This window comes from Schistocerca nitens, chromosome 1 (assembly GCF_023898315.1).
Source record: "Schistocerca nitens isolate TAMUIC-IGC-003100 chromosome 1, iqSchNite1.1, whole genome shotgun sequence".
Lineage (NCBI taxonomy): Eukaryota > Metazoa > Arthropoda > Insecta > Orthoptera > Acrididae > Schistocerca > Schistocerca nitens.
Window position 1 is genome coordinate 1,110,195,694 of NC_064614.1, and position 16,672 is coordinate 1,110,212,365.

The 16,672-nt window shown below is 40.9% G+C and overlaps 1 protein-coding gene across 1 annotated transcript in view; it reads right to left on the minus strand.

Moving 5' to 3' along the window:
* Positions 1 to 16,672, minus strand: part of LOC126198979 (uncharacterized) — a 201,036-nt gene that overhangs the window by 174,369 nt on the left and 9,995 nt on the right. The window contains exon 2 of the mRNA XM_049935649.1: positions 5,964 to 6,151. Within this exon, the coding sequence (XP_049791606.1) occupies positions 5,964 to 6,115 (152 nt within the window). The 5' untranslated portion in view covers positions 6,116 to 6,151. The remainder of the gene's footprint in view (positions 1 to 5,963; positions 6,152 to 16,672) is intronic.

A 16,672-nucleotide genomic window follows, 5' to 3' on the forward strand; every position in this document is an offset into this window, starting at 1 on the left:
CCTTCCAGTTACTGTGTCACCTGTCACCGTAAAATTGGTTGACAAAAATTGGTTCAATAGGTACCGGAAAAATGTCAAGAGTGTTTCTGACCCCTACTTTCTCATCCAGTTTGTCTCAGTGAACTATGAAGGCAATATCAGACTAATAACACCGCACACACAAAGGCATTTATGTGGTCATTATTCTTACACTCCATATATGAGTGGAATGGGAAGAAACCCTTATATAAGGTACATAGGAAAATACCCTCCAAGAGCCAATTCACAATGGCTTGCCGACTATATACGTAGACGTAGAACACAGAAAGTCAAGTGTTACAAGAAACTGAGTAAGCTATACAACATTTGACATAAAGAGTAAAAAAAGGTGTGTGTGTGTGTGTGTGTGAGAGAGAGAGAGAGAGAGAGAGAGAGAGAGAGAGAGAGAGAGAGAGAGAGAGGATAGCATGATAGAAGAAAAGGAAGATGGTTCTCTTTGGCATGCAAAATAATGTTGAAGGAGAGAATGGATAGCATTATAGAAGAAAAGAAATATGGCGCTCACTGGTAAGCAAAATGTGGATTAATTCTACAGGGTGAAGCGAAATCCGCACACTCTGGCTTCACAGCATGACTCTTGACATGCCAGCGATAAAAAAATGTCCCTCACAAAATTTCATCCAGAAAGTACATCTGACAGAAAAAGGACATTAAATAGTGGCAATCTGGCAACACTGTAACCACATGTATGTTAACTACCTCTGTCAGCAAATATTAGTCATGCTGTACAGTCGGTGCTGTGGATAGAATTTTGGATTAGCATGCAGGAGGTCGATGGTTCAATCCTGGGTTGAGGCATATGTTTTTTATTTGGTAAATGCAATCCAGGTGGTACGGTATCTGGCATCTTAATCATCAACAGCGATTGCAGTGGGTCCTCTAGAAAAAATTTGCACTTACATACTACAATCACGGAAATGGAAGATTGGTCAGCTTTGTAAGCTCTTCCCATGTTGTGGGCATGAATTTATTCGCACCACTTCATCTACTAGATGCGAAACCTGCTTTCTCTGTACCCTCTTCCAATAGTCCCATAGATTAGATCCAACTATTATTCTTGCCTCATTCAGGTCCATTAAATTTCGTTAGGGCCTTACATTACCAGTAGAACTAGCAACATGCTTCATGAAAATAATGTCCAAACTCAGTTACTATCTGTATGTGTTATCACCATGGTCCCACTAATTGTGCCTTTCAACATTGAGTCTAGTAACCACATGCTGTTTAGTACATACCTCAATGCATTATTATTATTTGAAACCCAACATTTCACAATTGGAGGTGTTGGGATGAATCAGGCAGAACAATATCTGTCAGAGGGGTTATGCACATTAGGTGGAACAGTGCGCAGGACTGTTGGCATGTTTATACTGTAAGTGCTGTCCGCCAGACAGGGACTAGTTGCGAGCAGGGTAATGCATCCGTGCCAGGCTCCAATGTACAAACATACACCTATTGAATTTTCTCATTGTAAACTTCTAAACCAGTGTGGCAGACATATGGCACACACAAACGATGAATATGTGGATATGCTTCTGGTCCTTGGAGCATCTGATAACTGAGCTGGTGTTGCCACTATTGAATATGCTGCTAGATATCCACATACAGACGCCATGCAGATAAAAATGTGTTTTGTCGTCTGGAGCTGTGCCTTCAGGAGTCAGGTTCTGTCCTTCCACCATCGCATCACAGAGGTCGTCCACGGACTCGCTGTACTCCAGCTACTGAGAAAGCTATTCTGGAGGTCATACACCAAGAACCTCATCAAAGTACATGTAACGTAGCAAGGCAACTGTGTTTCTTGCTATACGCGGTCATTTATGTGCTGCATGAGCATGGACTGCACCCTTATCATTACGCTTTCACACAGCACCTGCATCAAGCCACAAGCAGATGCAGTTCTGTGAATGGTTCCAACAACAACAGGAAGCCAACGATGACTTCACGAACACCATAATATGGTCAGATGAAGCAGCATTTACTGGCAAGGGTGTCTCCAATATGCACAATGCCCATCACTGGTGTGAGGTTATCCCGCACGTCACCCCTGACCGTGGCTATCAATTTCGATTTGTTACCAACATCTGGGCCAGAATATTGGGCGACAGGTGTTTGGGTCCCTATATGTTGCCTGACCGGTTGACTCCACGAATGTATCATGCATTCCTCTCAAACTACCTGCCTGATGTGCTGGAAGTTGTTCCACTACATGTTTGGCAGAGGATATGGTTCCAACATGATGGTGCACCTCCACACTCTGGAATTAATGTGTGACAGTACCTGGACAGCATATTTCCAGGGCAATGACTCAGACGTGGAGGTCCAGTTGCATGGCCATCACATTCACTTGACCTAATCTCCTGGATTTCTTCCTGTGGAGACATCTGAAGGAGCACATGTACTCTACACTGCCAACGAATGTGGAAGAATTGGTAGTGCATGTTCATGCTGCACTTGTTACTGTGGATGCAGCTTTGCTGTGAACGGTGCACAGTTGCACGATCCGATAGGCTGCGCAATGTTTGGACATGCAGGGAGGTTAGTTTGAGAATCTGTTGTTCCTAGGACAAGGTATTCTGTTGTGAAGGTCATGCAGTCATTAACATGGACATTATAATTGCCACTGGTTGCTAATTTGTGGCACCTGAACACTCATATTACATGTAGTATAAATGACATGTAGATGTTGTATAATTGTACTGTGCTATCATCTTTAGCATCTCGAAATTGATATTGTTTTTGTAGTTGTTCTATCCTATGATACGTCATTTGTTTCAACTGTCTATTTCTTATTTGTCTAACCACATATTTGTTACATTAAGCATTACACAATGTTGTAAATTTAGGATACATGTGACCTAAGAAACAGTGTATATTACGATATGAAATGTCAGAATGAAATTAGAAAATTAAAAAAATGCACACCCTCGATCTCCTGCATGCTAACCCAACACTCTATTCACTGCACCAACTGTACAGCATGTGCTGACAGAGGTAGTTACCATACATGTGGTTACACTGATGCCCGATTGCCACTCTCTAATGTCCTTTTTCTGCCAGATGCACTCGCAGGACGAAATTTTGTGACAGACATTTTTTTATCGGTGGCATGTGAGGAGTCGTGCTGTGAAACCTGAGTGTGCGAATTTCCTTTCACCCTGTATAAGGTGCAGTCAAATGAAAATGAGACAGATAGGAAAAAAGCAAGTATAGTTTATTATTTCAATAGCAATCACTGTAATCATTTATACATTTGTCCCACAGTGAGGCAAGACAGTCAGAATGTTTTCCAATGCCTACAGAACTGTGATTCTACCCAGGCACACATCTCTTTATCCAAAGCAAGTCAACAGCCAGAAATGTCTTTCTTCAAGCCTCCAAAAATCCAAAAATTGCATGGGGAGAGACTGCAGCAGTAAGGAGGGTATGTAAGGACTTCTCTACGAAACTTCTGCAGCATACTCTAAAAATGTGGGCAGGCCCACATGTTGCCAGGGTCATTTAGAGTATGCTGTATATGTTTCACTAGGAAGCCCTAACACATCCTCCATATAGTCCCGACTTCCCCCACGCAATTTCCATATTTTTGGAACCCTAAAGATAGACATTTGTGTCCGCCAATTTGTTTTGGGCAAAGAGGTGCACGCATGGGTACAATCATGGTTCCATAGGCAACTGCACACATTTTTCCATGGAGGCACTGACCATCCTGTCTCACAATGGATAAATGTGTTAACAGTTTTGGTGATCACTTTTGAAATAATAAACAGTTTACCTACTTCTTCCCATGTGTTTTGTTTACATCTCACTGCTCCTTATAGTAATAACAACAAAACTGAGGGGTTGGAGGATGGGAGGGACTGGGGTTGGGGGTAGTGCAATGTCACGGAAACAGAGATTTGGTATGAAAAATGACAGGAGAGAAATTGATGGTAACTGAGTTGGAAAGATATGGGCAAGGAAGGGGGGAAAGTAAAAGTTTTAGGCAAAATGTCTGAGGGAACTGTGGGTGCGCAGTGCAGAGGAATTGGACCTGAGAAGAAGGGCATTCAAATGTGTCACAAATAATACATATGTGTTTGTTATTAAGTAAATACAGGTAAACCAAATTGCAATTGACTCTAAAATTGTGCATAGAACATCAACCTTAACGTTTTGCAAAGATTGTTCAACAAACTGATGAAGATTTTGTGATGCACAATAGCAAAGTTCTGCAAATTCATCCAAAGAATAGATAAATCAAGGATACAAATGTCCCAATAACACTTCATTCATGTGGATTGGCAGAGATGAACACACTCAGATTGATTGGAAGGTACAACTTACGCCCAACTGAAAAATTTAAAGGTAAGCATGCAACAACTTCTTGGTAATACATTACTGGCCACTAAAATTGCTACACCAAGAAGAAATGCAGAAGATAAACGGGTAATCATAGGACAAATATATTATACTAGAACTGACATGTGATTACATTTTCACGCAATTTGGGTGCATAGATCCCGAGAAATCAGTACCTAGAACAACCACCTCTGGCCGTAATAACGGCCTTGATACGCCTGGGCATTGAGTCAAACAGAGCTTGGATGGCGTGTACAGGTACAGCTGCCCATGCAGCTTCAACACCATACCACAGTTCATCAAGACTGGCGTATTGTGACGAGCCAGTTGCTCGGCCACCACTGACCAGATGTTTTCAATTGGTGAGAGATCTGGAGGATGTTCTAGCCAGGGCAGCAGTCGAACATTTTCTGTATCCACAAAGGTCCGTACAGGACCTGCAACATGCAGTTGTGCATTATCCTGCTGAAATGTAGGGTTTCGCAGGGATCGAATGAAGGGTAGAGCCACGGGTCGTAACACATCTGAAATGTAACGTACAATGTTCAAAGTGCTGTCAATGCGAACAAGAGGTGACCGAGACTTGTAACCAATGGCACCCCATACCATCACACCGGGTGATACGCCAGTATAGCGATGACAAATACACGGATGCGACCATCATAATGCTGTAAACAGAACCTGGATTCATCTGAAAAAATGATGTTTTGCCATTCGTGTACCCAGGTTCATTGTTGAGTACACCATCGCAGGTGCTTCTGTCTGTGATGAAGCGTTAAGGGTAACCGCACCCATAGTCTCCGAGCTGATAGTCCATGCTGCTACAAACGTCGTCGAACTGTTCGTGCAGATGGTTGTTGCCTTGGAAACGTCCACATCTGTTGACTCAGGGATCGAGACATGGCTGTACGATCCTTTACAGCCATGCGGATAGGATGCCTGTCATCTCGACTGCTAGTGATACGAGGCTGTTGGGATCCAGCACGGCATTCCGTATTATCCTCCTGAACCCACCGATTCTATATTCTGCTAACAGTCATTGGATCTCAACCAACGTGAGCAGCAATGTCGCGATAAGATAAACCGCAATCACAATCGGCTACAATCCGACCTTTATTAAAGTCGGAAACGTTATGATACGCATTTCTCCTCCTTACACGAGGCATCACAACAACGTTTCACCATGCAACGCCGGTCAACTGCTGTTTGTGTATGAGAAATCGGTTGGAAACTTTCCTCATGTCAGCACATTGTAGGTGTCAATACTGGCGCCAACCTTGTGTGAATGCCCTGAAAAGCTAATCATTTACATATCACAGCATCTTGTTCCTGTCAGTTAAATTTCGCGTATGTAGCACATCATCTTCATGGTGTAACAATTTTAATGGCCAGTAGTGTATTTTGGTACAACAATGATGCAACTCCTATGCACACTGGCATTACACAATTTTGGTAGACTTCATTGCACGTCACATTTATGTATACAGTTTTTATATCTTCTATGTTTAATTGCCATTCTGACAACATTCATATCATGTAAATTGTATGTAGATGAATATATCAAAATAATCAGTAAGACTTACGGATCAGGCAACAAAGAAAACTTATGATTGGGATATCCTTGATTCCCAGGTCCACCTGGAGGCCAGTGATGTCCACTGTGACCTGCTGCATCGTTATTCCTCCCTCCAGACCCACGTCTCCAGCGGAATGAATCACCTGAATACCTGCTCATGGTTGAGATGTAAGTTCATGCCATTTGGTATGATACCTGCAACAGATTTTGTATGAAACAGTGAGTAAAAATATTTACAGTGACTGAGAGGATAAGCTACTGTTCCCATATGAGAGTGGATGTTGCATGGTACACACAGGATGACTACTTACCACTGTATACATTATTCACAAAACTTAGGGGCGACACAGACAAAGCAACATAACATATTGACAACTTTGTGGAAATGACTGAAATACAGAAGCATGTTGCCAGAAGTCTCCAAGCCATGCACAGAAAGCTAAATGTCACATGGTGTGAGGTCAACGTGGCTATAGCACTAAATGGGGCTAGCCACATAACAGCACGCAGTTGAAGGAATGGTATAACACTGCGTGTCTCAATCAGACAGCAGTTACAGAGCACTGTGGTGGTGTTCTTCATTACAGTATGGGCCGGAGAAGAACATTTGGACTAGAACATGCATTGCCATCCATGGTCATGACATCCCATGATAAGAAACCACATCCCACCTTTTGCAATTGTTACAGCATAAAGTCAAGTGCCGGCACAATGCCAATCAGAAATGGTAGAGCAGAGAGGGCTGTGACAAGACATTAGCCAATTGTATGCTGACCAACCCATCTCTAGGATGACAACGCGACAGCAGCGGCCTCTATGTGAAGGGGACATAAGCGCCACACCCGACTGGTTGTGGCCCAGTCTAAGAGAAGCGTCAAGACTAGCAACTTGGATAGAAGCGTAAAAGCTAATTGCTTTGTTTGTATTAGAATTTTTATACTGAAGAAGCTTGTTTATTTTGGATGTCGCCCTTTGCTTGCAATACATCTAAGTAATTCTCAAAGTTAAGCATTGTCATTTACTTTTCATAATAAAACTCATTAATACATTTTGTTTGAATTGTTGTCTAGCAATCCGAGAAAGCAGGTTTCCTAGACACACCACAACTGACAACTAGGCAGGATTCAACATGTGGCGACGAGTTATAAAAACCCAGTGCCTGGCAGTCACTGATTTTCTTTTGTGTTTTGCTTGCACATTAATTCTATATTGTCTTTTCTTTGCAGGGGTGTGTTTACTTGTTTTAGTAGTGTCTCTTATAGTGTTTTTGCTAATCAGTGTTTTCAGGTGGGTGTTGCAGAAATTTTCTTTGCTTGTGTGCTTATTTTCATTGTTTACCTTGTCTGTTTATCGCAATGAGCAACCCGCTTCACCCCCCCCCCCCCCCCCCTTCCTGCTCAGGCACCTCAGCTACAAGCGATGGATGCAACACAGCTAACACAGATGTTTCAGTTTCAGACCCTGCAAACTGCTTACATTGCTAAACACAGTACAGCAGTTCCTGATGAATCACACCACAAATACAGTACAACAGACACCTACTGTAGCTTCTAGTGTCATACCGCCTTTTCACCAGTTTAATGAAAAACAAGAAGAATGGCTCGAGTGGTTGCAACAGTTTGAAGCCCGAGTAATTGCTCACAACATGCCAGCTATTGTGAAACTACATTACTTTTTGTCAACGGAAGGAAGCACAGTTTTTCGCCTCATTCAGATATTGTTCCCTAACGCAACTCTGAGTGAACTTTCCTATGATCAGGCTGTAGATTCTCTAACTAACTATTATGACCAACAAGTGAAGGTGGTGGCAGCTACATAACAATTCTTTAATTGCAAGAAATGGTCAGAACAAACTTATCGTGAGAGGGTAACAGATTTGCGGAGCATGACAAGGACATGCAAATTCAAATGTGTTTGTGGTGCTTTATATTCAGATGTTATGTTGTGTAATGTGATCATGTACAATGTAACTGATGTCAAACTTAGAGAACAGATTTTTCAACAGTCCGATCCATCATTTCAGCACGTAGTGCTAGTACTAGATCAGTACAATTCAGGTGCCGTGTCAGCCGATAAATTTGAGTAGCCACCAATTTGTCGGGTCGAGTCGTCCCTTGCTTACAACTGGCCCAGTAGGCAGCGACAGTATGCGTGCGCCACACCGCGTAAACAGTTCTCCACAACACATAAACAGCTCTCTAAATAGGAGAACAGAATTAAGTCATGCTCTCGGTGCTATTCACGGAACAAATGCCAAGACTGCCCATTCAGACAAGTACAGTGTTACGATTGTGACAAGAAAGGTCACATACAATCTGTATGTTTGCGATGGAACATACATAAGAATTCTGCCCACTCACAAAAATCTAGTCACAAGGTCCATGTAATCAACGCAGCGTATTCAAAGCCTGCTGCGGGCATTAGCAAAACTAGCAAGCAAAGAATTTCTTCACTGCTATGCCAGACCAACAAAATTTTTGTTCATTTGTACATTAGTGCAAAAAGTGTGAAATTTCAACTGGACACTGGTGCCTCTGTTACATTTCTGAATCGTAACACATATGAATTGTTAGGTTCCCCATGCCTGTCTAAAACTAGCACGCACCTGACGGCTTATAATAGGCAAGACATTCCCATTCTCAGAAGAAGTACTTTGCCTGCCATGTATCGCTTGCATATGCTAACTGTGACTTTTATTGGGCTACAATCACGCGATTGTGAGAACATATTTGGCCTTGATTCGTTTGACTTTAAAATTCAGGACAGTGTGTTGTCAGTGACTGAATTCAATGCCAAAGACAGTGTAGCTAGCTTACTGAAAGAATTTCCTGAACTCTTTTCTGAAGGTTTAGGCAAGGCTAAAAATTTTGTTGCACCTATTACTATGAAAGACAAAGCTCAGCCGAAATTTTGCTGGGCCAGAACTGTTCCTATTGCATTACGGGACAAAGTCGCTGCTGAACTTAAAGAATTTCAAGATCATGGAGCTACTGCACCCATACAAGCTAGTCAATAGACAAGTCCATTGACTATTGCTCCCCAAACCTTCAGGTTGCATTCACTTCTATGTTGACTGTAAGTCTACACTCGCCCTTTGCTTGCGACACATCTACATAATTCTCTAAGTTTTGTCATTTACTTTTCGTAATAAAACTCATTAATATGATTTGTCTGAATTGTTGTCTAGCAATCAGACAAATATTTCCTAGAAACCCCACAATTGATGACTAGGCACAATTTAACAGCAATGTCAAGGTGACCATCAAAAATTGTGGTAACTTCAGTTACTTCCTGAACTATACTGTAACAGTTCTTTCTACGTGTGGTCCATGTTACATGGAGCTGAGTTGCTTGGAAGGTAGTTTCATCCTTAATTTTTGCACATCAGTGAGTGGAGAGAGGGGGGGGGGGAAGGAGGGGGGGGGAGCAAATGTTGCCAACAAACACTATGAGGTTAGTGCTTGGATGGTCCACAGTGAAGTTTCACTGGAGTCATTCCAAGTCAAAACAATACAAAAAAGTACAATTTCCAGCCTGGGCATTTGCAACTTTCATCAAACTTGACGCATTTATAGCATATGATGAAAAATTGCAAATTTTGCAACTGGAACAAAAGTACAACAAAAGTAATAGCAGAAAACTCAACAAACACTGCAGACAAAAACGGCTGTAGCTTTTGTTCTAGTAAGGACAGAACTATGAACAGGTAATTTCGGAAAGGTCCGGGAGCATGCTTTCAAATGATATGCAATGTGTCCACACTCAAACAATGCACACAGTTAGGGCCAGTAACATTGATCTCTGGCCTCGAATGAAATACATCATTTCATTTCAAAATTTATGAAAACAATATATTTGCTTCTTCATGTTACGCTATACAATATAGTAAAAACTCAAGTTGGGCTGACATTTGGATTAGGAGATATAATATGTACAGCTGTGTGATAGAATTAAGCAATGCAAACTGCAATAAAAATGACATGACCAAGAAGGCTTCCTCTAAGCGACCCATGAATAGGTTGGCGTATGAGGGGGCGATCCTGGTACCCATGGCTGTTCCCTTTAATTGTTGGTATGTCTGGCCTTCAAAAGTGAAGAAGTTGTGGGTCAGGTGATGAGGAAAGAGGTTTTAGGTAGGGTGGCAGGTGATCGGCGTGAAAGGAAATGCTCCATCGCAGCGAGGCCCTGGACGTGCGGAATATTTGTGTATAAGGAAGTGGCATCAATGGTTACAACGATGGTTTCCGGGGGTAACAGATTGGGTAAGGATTCCAGGCGTTCGAGAAAGTGGTTGGTGTCTTTGATGAAGGATGGGAGACTGCATGTAATGGGTTGAAGGTGTTGATCTACGTAGGCAGGGATACGTTCTGTGGGGGCTTGGTAACCAGCTACAATGGGGCGGCCGGGATGATTGGGTTTGTGGATTTTAGGAAGAAGGTAGAAGGTAGGGGTGCGGGGTGTCGGTGGGGTCAGGAGGTTGATGGAGTCAGGTGAAAGGTTTTGCAGGGGGCCTAAGGTTCTGAGGATTCCTTGAACCTCCGCCTGGACATCGGGAATGGGGTTACCTTGGCAAACTTTGTATGTGGTGTTGTCTGAAAGCTGACGCAGTCCCTCAGCCACATACTCCCGACGATCAAGTACCACGGTCGTGGAACCCTTGTCCGCTGGAAGAATGACGATGGATTGGTCAGCCTTCAGATCACGGATAGCCTGGGCTTCAGCAGTGGTGATGTTGGGAGTAGGATTAAGGTTTTTTAAGAAGGATTGAGATGCAAGGCTGGAAGTCAGAAATTCCTGGAAGGTTTGGAGAGGGTGATTTTGAGGAAGAGGAGGTGGGTCCCGCTGTGACGGAGAACGGAACTGTTCCAGGCAGGGTTCAATTTGGATGGTGTCTTGGGGAGTTGGATCATTAGGAGTAGGATTAGGATCATTTTTCTTCGTGGCAAAGTGATATTTCCAGCAGAGAGTACGAGTGTAGGACAGTAAATCTTTGACGAGGGCTGTTTGGTTCAATCTGGGAGTGGGGCTGAAGGTGAGGCCTTTGGATAGGACAGAGGTTTCGGATTGGGAGAGAGGTTTCGAGAAAAGGTTAACTACTGAATTAGAGTGTTGTGGTTCCAGATTGTGTTGATTGGAATTTTGAGGTTTTGGAGGGAGTGGAGCTGGAAGTGGGAGACTGAGTAGATGGGAAAGACTGGGTTTGTGTGCAATGAGAGGAGGTTGAGGTTTGCTGGAAAGGTTGTGAAGTGTGAGTGAGTTGCCTTTCCGGAGGTGGGAAACCAGGAGATTGGATAGTTTTTTGAGGTGGAGGGTGGCATGCTGTTCTAATTTACGGTTGGCCTGTAGGAGGATGCTCTGAACAGCCGGTGTGGATGTGGGAGAGGAAAGATTAAGGACTTTTATTAAGGATAGGAGTTGACGGGTGTGCACATTTATTGATGACATCTTCATGATCTGGACTCACAGTGAAGAAGAACTCCAGAATTTCCTCTCCAACCTCAACTCCTTTGGTTCCATCAGATTCACCTGGTCCTACTCCAAATCCCATGCCACTTTCCTTGATGTTGACCTCCACCTGTCCAATGGCCAGCTTCACTCGTCCGTCCACATCAAATCCACCAACAAGCAACAGTACCTCCATTATGACAGCTGCCACCCATTCCACATCAAACGGTCCCTTCCCTACAGCCTAGGTCTTCGTGGCAAACAAATCTGCTCCAGTCCGGAATCCCTGAACCATTACACCAACAACATGACAACAGCTTTCGCATCCCGCAACTACCCTCCCGACCTGGTACAGAAGCAAATAACCAGAGCCACTTCCTCATCCCCTCAAACCCAGAATCCCCCACAGAAGAACCACAAAAGTGCCCCACTTGTGACAGGATACTTTCCGGGACTGGACCAGACTCTGAATGTGGCTCTCCAGCAGGGATACGACTTCCTCAAGGGTCATTCCATGTCAAGTCACCCAGGCCTTGACACCAACCATGTCAGATTTTGATGAAACTTGGTACAATTACTTCTTTTATCATCCTGAAAGCACTTGTAAATTTTTTTTTGCTCTATCTCTTATAGTTTTTTTTTAATAAATTTTTAAAGTTTTTAGATTTGGTGTTGTTTCAGCAGTCGGAAATTGTAACTTAAACATGGCCTCACAACTAAAAAAATTTGTATATTAAAGAATACTCAAGATATCAGTATGAAATTTTGGAATAAGTTTGTGTATTATATGTAAATGTTAAAAAAATTACCATAAAGATATATCAAAATCTTCCAAATGAAAAAAAATTTACAAGTTTTTTTTTTAGCTAATGGATGTTTAGTTTTACAAAAACTGCAATATCTAGAGTCTCAGACCTGATAGAAAGCTCAAATTTGTTTTAAAATACTCTTAACTGTATAGGCTATTAGATAAAAGAAAAATTATGTTGGCTTTTTAACCTGTTTAATAGTTACCTAATTTTTAAAATAATATTAATTATATTTTAAAAATAAAAAGTACCAAGTAACCGAAAATAAGTTTTTGTCTTCTTGGAGTAACAATGTACGCTCGGATTTTGTTTTGTTACTCCTGCGTTTTGAAGTAAAAAATTATTACAGTGTTAAATAGTGCTTGGATAGTATTTTATTAAGTTTATTCGAACTTTCAGTAAGAACTGTTACTTAGTTTACAGAGATTCTTTTCCAATATCCTATAAAAGTAACCAGAACAGTAATCAGACCAAAAGTGAAATCAGTATGTCAGATATTCAGACCTGTAGCATAGGGTTATTTAAAAAATCTGACTGTTTCCAAACAACCTACACACCTTCAAAAACATTACAACTGGTATCTGAATTGAGTCAGGAAGAAAAAGATTTGATCCACTTACGATCTGGAATTAATCTGTGTGAATTTAAGAATATATGTTCACACCACAGCTACTACTTTTTAAATGTTTTTGAAAAGTATCAAACAACATGTGTAGACCCACTAAAAAAACACAAAAAGCCCATCAAAAAATCGTTGAGAAGTGTAGGCTTGGATCTTTCTAAACAATTACTGACAAAAAATATTAGCATAAAACCTGGACAAAAGCTTTGCTCAACATGTCATAACTTTTGTGAGGAAAAATTAAGAGTTGAAGTCAATGAAAGTGAAACAGATAATCAAGTCATGGTTGAATTAGAATCATTGGAATCCAGAAATGAATCCCTCGTACAAACATTGCTCTTTATAATTTAGGTTTAACACCGATAAAGCTTAATGGCTTGTCAGAACAAAGTAAAGGGTCTTATTTTAAAAGGAAGGTTGGCAGTATTGAAAAAACTGCAAAAAAAGGCGGTTTCAAAAGCATTAAAATATGATGCACCAAGTTCTGATGATGACGAAGAAGATACAAGTGTGGTTGAGAAAGCAAAGGATTTTGATGTAATGATTTCTTTTATGAAAGAGAAGATTTAATCTGTTGGGAGGTCTAGAAAAATGCAGATTCTGACCTTGGCTCCAGATTCTTGGAGTCGAAATAAAGTGATGAAAGAATTTAATGTAAGTGAGTACATGGTGCGACAAGCTAGAAAGCTAAAATCTGAAAAGGGTATTTTGGAAACTCCTGGTCCAAAAAAAGGTAAAACTCTTCCTGAAAATACAGTAAGCCTTGTAACAGATTTTTATGAAAAGGATGAAAGTTCCAGAGTGCTACCTGGAACAAAAGACAAAGTAAGTGTCCAAAAAAATGTGTACATGCAAAAAAGACTCATTTTGTGTAACTTGAGAGAACTCTATTATTCTTTCAAATGGGAGAATCCCGATGTAGAAGTAGGATTTTCAAAATTTTGTTTGTTGAGACCTAAATGGTGTATCCTTGCTGGTGCCGCAGGCACACACACTGTATGTGTATGCAGTATCCACTAGAATGTTAAACTATTACTGGATGCTGTGAAAATTGAAGAATCTTATAAAGGCCTAATTAAGATGCTTGTGTGCAACACGGAAAACCAATACTGCATGCTACATCATTGCGACAGCTGTCTTGCAAATACTGCACTAACTGAGTACTTAACTGAAAAACTAAGTGAAGATTATGATTTAGAAGAAGAAATTGTAATCAGTCAGTGGGTTAACACAGACAGGGCAGAAATGATCAAACAGTCTATCAGTGTTGAAGACTACATTTCTTTATTGGTTAGGTCATTGGAAAAGCTCACCCCGCACTCGTTTATAGCAAAATCCCATTGTGATGGATTTCAGTGAAAATTATTCCTTTGTTATACAAAATGAGATCCAAAGTTACCACTGGAATAGAGGTGGTTGTACTCTACACCCAGCTGGAGTTTTTCTAAGAAATGAGGAAAACAATGTTTTTGTTTCCAACCACTGTTTTATTAGTGATGACCAAGAACATGACACTGGTTTTCAGATGGTTGTGCTGGGCAGTACAAAAATAGAAACATTTTTAAAAATTTGACTGAACACTTGAGAGACTTTAATTTGAAGGCCCAACACTTTTTTTGCAACAAGTCATGGGAAGTCAATTTGTGATGGCCTAGGAGGAACTATTAAAAGAATTTTAAGGAAAGCCATTCTACAGCTTTCAGATGAAGAACAAATAATGACAGCAATCGACACGTACAAGTTTTGTGAAAAAAATATTGAAAACATTCATTTTCACTTTATTGACCAAAAAGAAGCTGATTTGCTATGGTTGAAACTAGAAAAACGTTTTTCAGCAACCCAAACCATTCCTGGAACAAGAAGTTTTCATAACTTCAAACCACTTCCAAGAAACAACTTTGAAATTAGAAGGACTACAGATAGTGTAAAGCCCTCCTTAGTCTTTTCTTTCCATTCTTCTTCTGATTGGGTTCGTGTTGAACCATCCATAAATAGCTATGTGGCTGCAACTTATGATGGTACTTTGGACTGGTAAAAACAATATTCAATTATGAAGAAGATGCAGAAATTCTATTTGTACATCCTTCAGGACCAGCTGCATCATTTTATTGGCCTGAAAGAGAAGATTCTTGCATAGTGCCTTTGGAGCACATAGTCTGTGTAGTAGACGCACCTCAATCAAGCGGCACTGGAAGAATGTATTACTTCAAAAAAGACTGTATCAAAAGAACTGAAAGCTCTTGGATGAAGTGGAAAAACAGTTTGAATCAGCATTAATGTTCATTAAAAAGACAAAATTACTCAAAAAAATTAATGTTTCAAGCAATCAGTTGGGTTATACATACGTGTCGTAAGTACACTATCTCTGTACATAATTCTAATGTAATCTACTATAATTAATAAACATGTTAAAAAGCCATCATTATTTTTGTTTTATCAAGTAGACTATATGTTTAAGAGTAAATTAAAACAAATTTGAGCATTTTATCAGGTCTGAGACTCTAGATATTGCAATTCTTATAAAACAAAACATCCATTAAGAAAAAAAATACATAATTTTTTTTCATAGAAAATATTAATATATTTAAATAGTATCATTTTTATCTTCAAATATGTATAATAAATAAACTTGCTGCAATAATTCATGATGCTATCTAAAAGAGTTTTTAAGATAAGCAATTTTAAAGTTTTGAATACAAATTAAATTTACCATTTCAGAAGGTTCGGAAAACGCAAAACATAAAAAACTTTAAAAATTTATTAAAAAAAAACTATAAGAGATACAACAACAAAAATTTGCAGGTGTTGTCAGGATGGTATTAGAACCATTTCAGCCAAATTTCATGAAAATCTAAGGAGGTGGGTGTAAATTTTTTTTTTATTGGGTGATTTGATATGGAATGACCCTCAAATCCTGCCCTGAAATGAGATCCATCCTTCATGAAATCCTCCCCACTCCACCAAGAGTGTCTTTCCGCCGTCCACCTAACCTTCGTAACCTGTTAGTTCATCCCTATGAAATCCCCAAACCACCTTCCCTACCCTCTGGCTCCTATCCTTGTAACCGCCCCCGGTGTAAAATCTGTCCCATGCACCCTCCCACCACCACCTACTCCAGTCCTGTAACCCGGAAGGTGTACACCATCAAAGGCAGAGCCACATGTGAAAGCACCCACATGATTTACCAACTGACCTGCCTACACTGTGATGCATTCTATGTGGGAATGACCAGCAACAAACTGTCCATTCGCATGAATGGACACAGGCAAACAGTGTTTGTTGGTAATGAGGATCACCCTGTGGCTAAACATGCCTTGGTGCACGGCCAGCACATCTTGGCACAGTGTTACACCGTCCGGGTTATCTGGATACTTCCCACCAACACCAACCTATCTGAACTCCGGAGATGGGAACTTGCTCTTCAATATATCCTCTCTTCCCGTTACCCACCAGGCCTCAATCTCCGCTAATTTCAAGTTGCCGCCACTCATACCTCACCTGTCATTCAACATCATCTTTACCTCTGCACTTCCGCCTCGACTGACATCTCTGCCCAAACTCTTTGTCTTTAAATATGTCTGCTTGTGTCTGTATATGTGTGGATGGATATGTGTGTGTGTGCGAGTGTATACCCGTCCTTTTTTCCCCCTAAGGTAAGTCTTTCCGCTCCCGGGACTGGAATGACTCCTTACCCTCTCCCTTAAAACCCACTTCCTTTCGTCTTTCCCTCTCCTTCCCTCTTTCCTGACGAAGCAACCGTTTGTTGCGAAAGCTAGAATTTTGTGTGTGTGTTTGTGTTTGTTTGTGTGTCTATCGACCTGCCAGCGCTTTCCTTTGGTA